At 46.8% G+C, this 12860-nt stretch overlaps 2 protein-coding genes across 3 annotated transcripts in view; one reads left to right on the forward strand and one right to left on the reverse strand.

The window, feature by feature from the left end:
* Positions 1–451: 451 nt before the first annotated feature.
* LOC142557859 (transmembrane protein adipocyte-associated 1 homolog) overlaps positions 452–12860 on the forward strand; it is a 210713-nt gene continuing 198304 nt past the window's right edge. The window contains exon 1 of the mRNA XM_075670074.1: positions 452–678. The gene's annotated coding sequence lies outside the window, so the exon portion shown is untranslated. The remainder of the gene's footprint in view (positions 679–12860) is intronic.
* LOC142557858 (uncharacterized) lies at positions 7737–11946 on the reverse strand. 2 transcript variants are annotated; one of them, XM_075670064.1, is made up of 5 exons: positions 9899–11946; positions 9695–9841; positions 9424–9597; positions 8941–9138; positions 7737–8858 (listed from the first exon to the last, which is right to left on the reverse strand). In XM_075670064.1, the coding sequence occupies exons 1-5, from the start codon at positions 11744–11746 to the stop codon at positions 8100–8102; spliced, it is 3126 nt and encodes a 1041-aa protein (XP_075526179.1). In that variant the 5' UTR covers positions 11747–11946; the 3' UTR covers positions 7737–8099. The 2 variants fall into 2 exon arrangements, with proteins under 2 accessions (XP_075526179.1, XP_075526178.1); XM_075670063.1 differs by having other exon boundaries at positions 9695–11946.

Consider the following 12860-nt stretch of genomic DNA (forward strand, 5'->3'; position numbering starts at 1 on the left):
CGTAACGGAGGCCGGTGTCAGACTTATTCTCACGTAGCCGCAGGACAAGAAGCTGCTTGAAGCTTGGCTCGCGAAACATAAAACCGGCAGTCATCGGCTACAACTCGGGTATGCAGCAAGCACAGACGCGAGGAAGATTTCTGCTACGGCGCCCGGTCTGCGATGTTCTGAAAACGCGCACTGAGACGCTCGATCTAAAGCCCCTCAATTTTTCAAAAGTAGCGCCATTCTTAGATCTTTCCGCCACCCCGCTCACCCTGGCGCTTCCTCCTCCACGCCTCCTGTCTCCCCAGCTTCCTCCGCTCCCCCATTGGCCGATCTGTGTCACGTGGAAGGAGGCGCCGCGCTTTTGTAGATTTTTTTCTTTCCAGAGCGGAGCAGGCACCGCGCTTTTGTATATTTTTTCTTTCCAGCGCGCTCCGACCTCCATTGTGGGGCCTGCGCGACGAAAGTACGGCAGGCGGACTGACGGAGTGCTTTAGCGTAATACAATGTGTAGGGCCGAGAACTTAATTGAGATGGCATGCTGCTGCGCCTCCGGTTGCCGCAACAGACACAGCGAGGGCAAAAAGCTTTTTGCTTTGCCGTCCGGCGGGCGCAACGCAAAAAGAAGTGTGGATTCGCAGGATCAGGCGGGCTGACTTCGAGGAAGTGGCAAAGAACGCACGGCTTAGTGAAGTAAGGGCCACGGCTACTCACAACCTCTTATTTCGAGCCTAGTTCACGCCTTCCGCTTCGAAAAAGTATGTGTTCATGCTCTGTGCGGTTTTTAGTGCGTTGTTCGAGTTTCTTTTTCGAATGTGCTCTCTTTGTTTCATGTAGTTTCGTCTTGCGGTGAAATGCACGCATCTGCAGCTGGCCTGTGACATAAAAAGGACTTTGTTCAGGGTGTGTTTTGAGCTCGACCAGAAGTTAGCACATTCTCGACGCTTTTGCAAGGCTCAATATGACTTACGATGCAGTCTTTTAGCTTCGAATGTACGCCCGCATGTATTGATTTGGTTTGTGGTGATTAACGTTTTTAATGTACCGAAGCGACTAAAGCTCTGATGAAGGTCGTAGTTCATGGCTCCGGATAACTTTAGCTAGGTCGCCAGGGGATGTTTAACGTGGACTTTGGTCGTAGAGTCGTACGTGGGCCGGTAATTTCCTCGTTGGTGTTTCATAATTCTCGCGCGGGCGCGCTAGCGCGCTGCTTTAGAAGTTGGCGCCTCAGCGCGATTGTATTTCTTCAATATATTTTAACGTGTCATTATTTCGTACTATTGACGGCGCCTCCAGGGCACCAAAGCTGCAACGGGAGCACCAAAGCTAGAACCAGGGCTGGATGGGGCTCGCCAAAGCCTGTGCATGCCAAGGGAGTATATGATAGGCTATGCGGACAGCCGATTTTTGTATGCGAACACTCCCTGCGCCGCCTGCTTTATTGTAATGTCACGTGCTCTTCAGAGGCCTCCGTTAGCCGTTACGTGTGCCCTCCTGGAGAAGTACTTGTAAAAAAACAATCTATCGTCACGATTACCAAAGCACCCCGCAATGAAAAAAGCGGCCCTGTTGCCAGGCGTCGCTGCCCGCAGACAGTCGGAATCTCTCACGCGCCGGCCGAACAAAAGTATCCTGCAGGTACGTAAATGAACCTACGAAACCACGTACACATACTTTCACGCTGTCAAAACCTGAAACTGGTAATTACGCGCGTGTGTGAGCACACCGCGTGCTTGCGTCGTGTTTCAGCAACACAAACTTTCAACGTGCGCGCACTTTACGCCTTAAATATGCCTTTAATAATAGTCCTTTTCTCTATTTCTTCCACAATTCCAACACGGCATTTTTAAGGCCAGTTACCGACTGACGAAGTAACATCTGTATCGAAAAAACTGCTCCGCAGGGCTCGAACAATCTTTTCCGCGGATTTCTTCCCGTAGCGTGTTAGCCGTCGTCTGCTACGGCAGGCCCACCACCGGCGGCGCCACCGTCGAGGCCGAGCGGAGGAGGAGGGAAGTGAATGGCGCTACTTTGGGAGATTAAGGGGTTTTAGCTCGATCCAGTCCGCTGCCCGACTAATGTCATGATCGTTTGGTAGGTCGTGGTTTGGTCTATGAACTTGTCGATGCTATAGATACTGGCAAGTTCAGTGGAGTGGAAAGGCAGCGGTAAGAAGCACATTTAAAAAAAGCATGGTATATGGTACGTCATGTTTATGTTATGAATTAATGCACTGGATTACAAAAAAAAGGAGCAGCGGGAAATTGCACGCTTAGAACACCTATAAACATACAGTGCGACGCAACTCGGGAAATAATATTGAAAGTTCAAAGAATTTAGAAGAAAAAATATTGAATCGTCGCGACGGCACATCACAGTCCCTGTAGGCGTCGAAGTCTCTACAATGAAATTACTTTTGAACCGCTCTGATATAGCGCCCACGTAACAATGGTTGCTTGTATACTGTCAAATGCTCATATTCTGCGGCCTAAAGCTCATGGCACGGTGCGAAAACGCGCGCGCGGAGAAAGCGAAACAGTGCGCGGACAAGCATGCAGACGCGCATTCGGTCGCTGCGAATCTGCGCGATCGCTGCATTGAGGCTTCGTTTTATTACGCTACATTTATTTATACAAACACTATAAGAACATATTTCACATAGTTTGCTCTCAGCGTTTACCTACCTTTCACGCAAGAAGCTGGTTCGGGAGACTTCATCGCGGCGAGCGCGCGCAGTGGTGTTCACTGTACGTATTCGGTAAAGAGATAGAGTCTGTAAACGATTGTGTGCTTTCAGTTTGCCCAAGATTATTATTTAGACAGTAAAAAACTTCTCTCGTTTCTAAAGTACTTACAGAAATGACCGGGAGAGCTCGCGCGTGGTGTTTCAGTGAGCGCTGACAGCAAAACCTATGAGGAGCGCGCCCGGTGATCCGTCATACTACGCCAGCGAGGCGCTTCCGATAGATGGCGCTTCCGATAGATGGCGATTCATGATAAGTTGAGAGAAATGGTCATCGATGAGGAAGGGTTTAGCAGCATAGGGAGTGACCATAAACGCATCATTTTGAAAATGGGATATGTAGTTGGGAAGAGAGCAACGAAAGCAAAATGGCCAGTCCAAATTTGAACGCTGAACAAATAGCAAATATAGTCACTAGAGTGGAGGAAGAAATTGGCAAGTCGCCAAGTAAGGGGTGGGAATATAGTGAGTTTCTAAGTGTAGTAACGACAGAAATACAGAAAGAGAAACAACATGTTCATTGGAAAGGAAAAAAGAAACCGAAAAGCTGGTGGAACAAGGAGATACGAGAAGCGATCGCCGAACGACAGAAAGCATCTCGAGAGCACAGGCAGGCAAAGAAGGCGCAGTTGCCACAGGATGAAGTAACCAGTAAATGGGAAATATACCGGGAGAAAAAGTCTATGGTTCAAATACTGGTGCAAGCAAAATTAAAAGGTGAAAGTGAAAGTTGGTTGTCAGAAATACGTGAGAAAAAGAAGGCCGCACCTAGAAGATTTTGGAATCACATAAAATTATTAGACAGGAAGTCAACAACAATACAACAACATATCCTAGACGAAGATGAAAACAGACTGGAAGGAGAAGCAGCAATAAATTACATCCAAAAAGTAACAGCCGAATCTTTCCAAGGCAAGGACGAGGTTGTATTTGAAGAAAAAAAAAGAGCATGAAAGAGACCCAAGGGGGAAAGGAGCTAGTGCTTACAAATTTAAACTGGAAGAAAGCGGAAGAGAAAATTCCTAAGCGCACAGCCACAGGGCTAGACGACGTTCCCGTTAGGCTGATAAATGAACTGGGACCAAAAAGTAAGGAAGCTCTCGTGAAAGCAGTTGAAAAAACTTTAAAAGATAGACGAATACCAGACAGTTGGCGACAAAGTAGAATGAATTTAATTTATAAAGGTAAGGGGGAGAAAGACAGAATTCACTCGTATAGACCGTTGACCATTACATCGGTAATATACAGGCTAGCAATGCAGGCAATCAAATTAAAGCTTCAAGCATGGGCAGAAAAAAATGGCATTTTGGGAGAGCTTCAGAATGGCTTTAGAATAGGTAGGCGTTTGGATGATAACTTGTTTGTTCTTACTCAGTGTATTGAAATATCAAAATCAGAAAGCAGACCGTTGTATGTGGCCTTTTTGGACATTACAGGAGCATACGACAACGTAGACCGCAGCATTTTGTGGGATATTCTGGAAGGGGAAGGCTTAGGTAACGATTGTATACAGCTTTTGAGAGAGATTTACCTAGAAAATACTGTTTGCGTTGAATGGGAAGGGATAAGGAGCGCGGAGAAAGTTCATATCAACAAGGGACTGAGGCAGGGGTGCCCTTTATCCCCGCTGCTGTTTATGATGTACATGGTGAGGATGGAGAGGGCGCTAGAAGGAAGTAATATCGGGTTTAATCTATCATACAAACAGGCAGGTACAGTAATAGAGCAGCAACTCCCAGGTTTATTTTATGCGGACGACATTGTGTTGCTCGCAAACAAGCAAAGTGATTTGTAACGTCTGGCTAATATCTGTGGACAGGAAGGCAACAATTTAGGTTTGAAATTTAGTGTTAGAAAATCAGGTGTTATTGTATTCAATGAAAACAGTGAACAGACAGTGGATTTACAGGGCCATGAAATACCTCGGGTAACAGAATATAAATACCTTGGTATATGGATAAACGAAGGCAACAGATATATGGAAACACAGGAAAAAACCATAACAGTCAAGGGGAAGAGAAATGCAGCCATAATGAAGCACAGAGCGCTATGGGGATACAATAGGTACGAGGTCCTCCGAGGTATGTGGAAAGGGGTAATGGTTCCAGGACTTACTTTTGGAAATGCGGTTGTTTGCTTTAAATCAGGGGTACAATCAGGACTCGACGGGAACCAAAGGTCATTTCAGTGGGTCGCCTCGCATTGGGCGCTCACGGGAAGACTACAAATGAAGCTGTGCAAGGGGATATGGGCTGGACTAGTTTTGAAGTGAGGGAAGCTCGCAGTAAAATTGAGTATGAAGAACGGCTGAGGAATATGGAGGAAAATAAATGGGCTGGGAGAGTGTTTAGGTATCTGTACAGGCAAAACATTGATTCACAGTGGAGAAAAAGAACTAGGAAGCTTACCAGCAAGTATGCGGCCTGTGGGGTGGGCAACACAGCAACAAAGAAGGTCAAGCGGAAAGTCAGAGAGGCTGAATTAATCTCATGGGTGGCGGCAATGGAAAAGAAACCTGCCATGAGTAACTACTTAAGGGGAAAAAACGAAATTAGGAAAGAAACCATTTATGATAACTCAAAGGGAAGCTCATTACTTTTCGAAGCGAGATCGGGATGCCTTAGAACACGCACCTATAAAGCGAGATATAAGAAGGAAGAAGAAGCATGTGCTTGCTGCGGTAAAGCTAGGGAAACGACGGAGCATATTTTATTAGAATGTGAAGACGTCTATCCAGCGGTCGATTTAGGCACCACTGGCCTCCTTGAAGCCCTTGGGTTCAGCGGGAGCAGTGGTAAAGCAAACAGTTCCGCAATAGACATCAGTAAGAGGCGATTGGAGGATTGGTGGAAGAAAAGTAGGGAAACGACAAAAGAAGGAGACGTACAAAAGCACAGTTCGCAATAGGGTATCAGAAAATTTGGACGTGGTAGTTCACAGTGTTTCTTTTTTTCATTGGTTAATCTAGGTAGGATATTAGGCAGCATAGTAGCAAGAGCTTGGTGGCGCAAGCCACCGCCCCGTTCCAAAGGGGACGCTCATAACATCCATCCATCCATCCAGCCGCCAATATGAGGCATTGGTTTCATAGAGTTTCTCACTATAACACCTAGAGGGTAATCTGGCGCCACCGTCTATGGGAGTTTCTTAAGGGGGCACCGTGCCGTCATGGGAATGACGGTATATGTGTTTGCGAGGCTCGTGTTTGGCTGGTGTTGTAAGAGGCTTCGTCTAAAATGTGGATATGACTACGCAAATAACGCGTTCTCAAAGTAAAATCTTCATAAAATGTTTCCATTCACGCATATTACATCTTTACTCACCCACGATGCATGACCAAGCGAAGAAAAGCAAGAACAGACGACCAACTGTTTCAAAGCGAGCGCGAACCGTGTCGACTGTCCTCCAACTTTTGCGGCCCGCTGACACTTTTTACGTAGTATATAATCGTACACGCAATAAGAAGTTGTCATAGTTAACAAAACGTAATTTTGCGTAATATTAAAACCAAAACAACTTTTGACGTGCTGTTTTAGTAGAAAATGACTCATTGTGACAGACGGAACGGTGCTTGCCTAGCGCGTCTTCAAGGTGTCCTGTCTCTCCGAGAACGATACCAATCCGAAGTCACAATATACCGGCATTCCCATACATACCACAGCGCAGCAGCGCCAGATTTCCCTCTAGGTAATAGTGAGAAACTCTATGCATACCACAGCGCAGTATCGCCAGATTTCCCTCTAGGTATTGTAGTGAGAAACTCTATGCTACTGGTCATATTATAGTGAACTAGAAGGGGGTAGTGGGGTCAGGGAGAGCCCGCGGGTGTAGCATCTCACGTCGACGCCGCCAGATGGTGCCACTAGAGCATGGGCTGTACGGAACGCGAAACTCTGAGCATTTTCCCAGGCCCCGCACACTCTCAAGTTCAACAAATGGCCACAGAGGGCGAAAAATCAATCGAGGCGCGTTTCAGCGTAAGCGCGCAAGTGGAGCTACTGTAATTTGGTCGAATACATTAATTTGTGCTTTCTCTGCTAGGGGCGCTGAACATGCCGGATTTTTTACTTTACCCAAACCATTGACATAAACAATCGAGGTGTCTAAGGATGTTTTGTTACCTCAGACAAATAGGCAGTTGATTTTTTTTAAATTCGATTGTTGAAGCTGCTTTTTAGTCATAGCGTCAAGGTTTTTGTACTTGATTAACCACCGACAGCCGACAGCCTATTGGTATCGATGTGTTTCCTGGCCGTTGGCGTTCGAATACTACGGCGGTAAAACATTTTCGAAAGCATGCTGGTTTCGTCTGCGAGTCACTACATAGACTTGCTGTAAAGAGGTCTACTCTTGGCAAAAAATAGTGCCTCATTTTGTTTAGGCGTTGATTATCATAATGAATGCGGCGGAGGTTGAGGGAGTACGCTTGAAGGTACGTTTTTATGCCGTTGATCTCCATAACACCGTAAGTACGCAAACCGATGTCACAGAACACTCGATGCATCACTGTGTGTTCTCCGTCATCGCTTGTTTGCTGTACGCCTACTAATTCTTCATTTCTTCTTCAAGTGTTGTATCCTCCTTTTGTCCTTGTTCTCTTGTGCTTCACTTACAGTATGTCGTTCCGTCAGCTGTAATGCGCATTTGCAAAACCAATACGTTTGATAAGACGCAGTGGTTATCATAATTTCACTACACATGTATTAAGCTGGCACATATGGTTCAGATACAGATACCTGTATGCGGACTTGCACGACGTTGATGCGGAGATTAGGATAATTATGACACCCGTAAGGAAGAGGCAGCTGACGGCCGTAAGCTGTTGCGTTCTTTCCGCCAAACTACCCGGCCTGGTAGTGCTGTAAAGATGCTGTATAAAAGTGACACGCGGTGACAGGGAAATTATTATACTTAGCAGCTGACCATACGTTTTGTAGCTTAGGTCTTCTTGTGCGTTTGTGCTACCCTTATTAATGAGCCATTTCTTGACTATGTAACCGCGCAACGTTACTAGATACTTTTCAGTTGTAAAACTCCGCCTGGGAGCGGCGCGAGAACGTGACCCTCTGCCGTCTCCACTCGCGAGGTGGCGCTGCCGCCACGGTCGGCCCGGTGGGCTGCGGAAGCTTCCCAAGGCAGCAGCGCGCTGCCGACTCAATGCCAGGTTTTTTTTTTTCTTTTGCTGGTCTCCGCGGCGCTAAGTATTCGAAGAATATCCTTTTTACATTGTGCACTCTGTAAAAAGCAGCTAATAGGTGAATGAAGGGGTCAGTGAGGCTTTTCGTTTTGGCATGTTTTATGTACACATGGAAAAAAAAAACGGGAGCGGTACAACGGCGGATTGATGAATTTAAGCGTGCTGCATCGATATTCACAAAAGACGCGCTTTCTTGGTTGCTACAGATACCTTGTGGCTGCTTTCTAGTTGACAGTTTATATCCCTGGAGTAAAAATGCATCCGCATAACAATAAAGAAATTCAGTACTTCGCACGTGAACGCGAACATATGCTCTGTACAACCAAGAAGAGGGAGGCAGCACCCCTCTAGGTCATCTAAAACTTTCCAAAATATGTCCCCGCAAAGGCCTGCCTCATCCAGGGAAGCTGACACACTTTTGTTAGCAGTCTTCATAAAGCCCAGCATCTTTGGCGTCGGGTGCTTTAACGAACCTTGCTTGAAACTTCTGTACTCAGTTAAGTAACTGTCGCAACCAACTGCTGGGGTTTCAGAGCTTATGTCCGCTATACATAGATCACATGGTGCGCCCTTTCTGACTTTATGTATGATATATCCACACAGATAATAAACAACATTGTCCTCTATGTTTCCTCGAGCATAGGTGTGCTCATTGCAAGCACAATCTGGTGAACTGCTTGGCTCCAGGCAACTTATCAACGACGCCTCAATGGCACTGCGAAGACTACTTTGCTTTGACTTGCAGGCTTCTCTGGTCTGCTGGAATGTGTCGTTGACGCCGACGAGCACAGGGCTTGGCACACCTTCCACACTCCCACGTAGCGCTGCTTTAACAGGTGTATACAGGCTTAGAAGGCGGAATATCTGCGTGAAGTTGGTTATAGTTGGATGGGACTCATCTCCACCGAAGGAACGCACCAGTCCAAAGTGTCGCTGAAAAAACAGAGTGGGTGAATTTTCTAGCAAATAGTACAATGTGAATGCAGTCACAACAAATGTGAACAGTGTGCCTTACCTCCAGTGGATCTTGATTTAACTTGGCTGTCAAAACATAGAGCGCACCCTGACGCAGCAGATCATCAACAATATCTAAAGTGGACATCAGAGTTACTCGCAGCGACTCTGTCGTTTGTTGTGATGCAAAAAGCTTCAGGTTTTTTTGGATTGCATTCTGCTCTGTCACGTTTAGCAGTTCCAAAAAATCTTTGATGACCTGAAATGAATAGCATAACAAGTTTATAGCCCTTAGGAAATGCACACAAAGTTCAAAGGCTGTGGTCTGGTACACTATTTCGTCGTAGAATGCTCGCAAGTTTTTAATAACACAAACAAAAAAGAGGAGTAAAAACAAAGTGATAGTTAGGAAGGGCAATGCACTCTCCCTAGCTATCACTTTGCCTATTTCTCGTTGTTTTTCTTGTTTCATTGCTGTTCACTGGCATTGTATGACGCAATAATGTAATAACTCGCCCAACAAACCACCCATATGACGCATTACCTGTATTTCCTTCGAGTGGCGCCTGACTCCTCTGGCTGGCAGCTTTGTGTTCAGGGCATCAAACAAGTCATTCAGCATCATGGTAAAAGTCTCTGTGCCTTCCGAGTCTTCCATGCCTGCTGCCTTGGCTTCTCGGTACACTCTAATACCAATGGCCGTTCCACGGCTAAACAGCTGTTAAGAAATAACATCTCAGTTAGTCTTATGAAAGGAAGCAATGGTATTTACCGACCCATTTACATGAAAAATGCACGTTCTAAGTGATAAACACCTGTGTAGCCAGTCGGACGCTCTGCTTACGAAGATTGTCAGGGGCAACATGGACTTTTGACAGCTTTGGGACTACTCGCACGTATTTATCCTTTTCTGCTTCATAGAGTGCACTGTAATGTTTAAAGTTGATTTGATGATGACCGGCCTGAAAGAAAAACAAAATGTTAAAACTCAAGACAATGACTACGGTGTTGTTTCTTACCATTCCATAGTTGTGCTTTTGTAGATGATTCCTGATGCACTTCATGATATGGGGAACATCACAGACGAAGTATATCTTTTGGGAAAGATCCCAAGGGTTCTCAATGTAGTGACGTGCGGAATGTAACTTTCCAGACAGCCCAAAATGACTCCACATTGACTTATTGTTGCCGGCCCCATCACTGATTACAGCAAGCACCGAGGCATTGTTCTTGCGCAACTCAAGGATGGCGCTCAACACAAGCTCCGAAAGGATCCTTCCAGGTGCTGCTCCTCTTGTTGTGAAGCTTGCTATCGGCTGCACCCAGCCCTCGAAGAGCGGCACGAACATGAGTACTAGTGCATGATCTGCGAGTTGATTTGGGTTTTCGGCTTTCAGGTCACCGTAGTCAACAAAACCATCCATTCTGCAGGAAGCTTTGTTAAATGCAACAGCCTGCTTCAGTTTGATTTCATCAAGCAGTAACACACCATACTGTTTAAGCTGATCCTTGTCGTGGAAGTGTAGCTTAATATTCCTCAAGGCAACTTCATTGAAGCCGAACCTGCAAGGGATGCCACTGATTATTTGTTGCAAGCGTGCCTTGGAAGGAAGCGGCAACAGTTCCATGTCCGAAATTAGGGTGTATGCTTTTGGACTTGATATCCGTAAGAAAAGGCAGGTCATTAGCCACTCGTTGTCGTACCGCCTCCCTTTCTTGGCCCGAGCCCTCGATGCCATCAAAGCTGTCTTAAACAAGAGCTGCTGCTTTGCTGGGAGAATGTGGAGAGCACTGTCGATCTTTGCTTCAGTGATATTGTGAAGGGAGTTCTTCACGACCGCAAGCTCATGTTTCAGTTTTTCTCTTTTAAGTGTTGCCCGTATTGCTTTGCGACGCAATGGTTTCAAACAGATGCTTCTTTGCCTTGGTTTTCGGTGCTGGCGCTTTTTCATACGGTCCATGAAGAGTTTACTTAGCATCTTACATTCTGGGCAGGTGGTGTTTAAGCTTATGACAGTACATGTCTTCCGTCTCCACGTTTCACCGCCTTTCGTGGCAACCGTTGATGACTCGATTTCTGGATAGAGCTTGGCGGGGATACCTTCGCACGGTTTCATTTGGTCTGTGTAGCTGAGCAGATATTTCAAGTCACGAAGTGAAGTCCTTTGGACGGACGTGTTTGTGGCATAGATGCTTGACGGTACAAGTAGGCCGTTCGCACTAACAGTTAGCTCAAGGTCGCTTGATATTGTTACGGCTTTTTCAATGCGAGGAATAGCGTTTTCCAGTACAAGTTTGAACAGCACAACCGTATCATCAACTGCTTCCGTCGACCAGCCTTCCACGCGTTCGCCCGCTTTAGCGATGGTCGAAAGCTCGGCGAAGAGCGATGCAGGGCTTTCGATGGCAACCGCGTCGTCCGTGGAGCGCACTCGTTCACTATGGTCAGATTCATTGGGCACTGCGTTTTCATTTTCGCCTCCATTTTGTTTCTTGCGGCGCTTAACTTCACGAGCTGGTCTCACAGTGGGTAGCTTGCGCTTCTTTGAGGGCTTTGATAAATATTTCGGGCAATTCGGAAAGAGACATGGTACAGCGTCTTCCTTTAACGCCCACTTATCACGTGGTATGGCGACCACTTCACCATTTATGTTGTGCACGAAATCTTTAACGATGTCTTCTGGCTGGAAGTGTACGTCACACACCACACAAGAGCTGGAAAGTTCTTTGTCGAGCCTCGGAATCGCACGCTGCCATTCGCGAAGGCGGGGATGAGTCTTCGGCGGCCTGAAAAAATGTCTCTTCTCGTTTGAAGATTGCACTGAGTCGTACCCACTCCTGCAGCCTGTCACAAAACACCGAGGCATGCTTGCTCACAAGGGGAGCAGCATATTTCTGGAACACAAATAAGAAACGCGCAAAACGTGGCACGCTGCTGCACTCGTCGGTCTCCGTCCGCTCGCACAAACGTTGCTCGCACCAACGTGGTGGCTCGCACCGCCCGCCTTCGGGCCGACCGTGTCGCGCGCGCCGCCCCGCGGCCGCGACAGAAAGGGGTCAGGTGCCGTGGCGGAGTTTGGCAACTGAAAAGAATCTAGTAACGTTGGTAACCGCGTTTGTGTGGATGCGTAGACGTGTGCTTTTTGTTGTACTTGCAAAATGCAAATAAAATATTTTCAGGCTTACTCAATCTTTGGTGTCGTGTGCGTTTATTCCAGTCTAGGCCATCGTGCCACCTGGAAACCGCATTCTGTCAGTAGCCCTACACGAAATGCAACAGCTGGAGCGCGGCGGCACAACTCGGGGTAACGGCGGCGTAATAAACGAAAAACCGCTCGGGATGCCCTTAAAAGTCAGTTGAGAGTGTGCCTTAACTCGATATGACTCAGCGCTACATGTATTCTGCTGCGCCTCGATCGTGTTCCCGCCAGTTTGGTTGCTGTGTGGCAAACGTAGCGCCTACTTGCATATGTAGGCGTTACGTTTGCCACACAGCAATTAAACTCGCGAGAGCACGATCAAGGCGCAGCAGCCAGAAACCCAGCAAAGCCACAGAACACCTGGTAAACTGTGCAAAACTCCGTTTCCGTTTCCTGTTGTACAGCGCCACCCGTGGTCGCATACTTTAGTTCACGACGCCACCGCTACGCTTATTTCCGTAGCACTGTGGAAGGTACAGTTTCCCTTCTCTAAGTTTGTATAGGTGTTCTGTGATTTTCCAGGTAGAGAAAGCCGTGTGCGCTAGGTATCACGCCGAAAAAAGAAAGCGCACAGCTCCGTAGCATGTTTTCTGAAAACTTCCTCTGAAATTAAGACAAGGCGCAGAGAAAGGTGGAAAGACGGACGTTTTTCAAGCTTGCGTGAAAATAAAGCCGACCCAACGAGTGCAGACTAACGGCCGCACAACGATGCGACTGATTTCTAAACTAAAAGCTCGCGAACACCGTAGAAGAGGTAAATATGTGAATGGGTAACTTGCTT

Source organism: Dermacentor variabilis, chromosome 9 (assembly GCF_050947875.1).
Source record: "Dermacentor variabilis isolate Ectoservices chromosome 9, ASM5094787v1, whole genome shotgun sequence".
Classification (NCBI taxonomy): Eukaryota; Metazoa; Arthropoda; class Arachnida; order Ixodida; family Ixodidae; genus Dermacentor; species Dermacentor variabilis.

Bases quoted from the DNA above. Each gene is read 5' to 3' on its own strand.
- LOC142557858 (XM_075670063.1), bottom strand. From the start codon at position 11,746: ATGCCTCGGTGTTTTGTGACAGGCTGCAGGAGTGGGTACGACTCAGTG. The intron at 9,139-9,423 runs GTAATGCGTCAT...TATTCATTTCAG, and splicing joins GCCACTCGAAGGAAATACAG to GTCATCAAAGATTTTTTGGA. The intron at 8,859-8,940 runs GTAAGGCACACT...CTGTTTTTTCAG, and splicing joins TAAATCAAGATCCACTGGAG to CGACACTTTGGACTGGTGCG.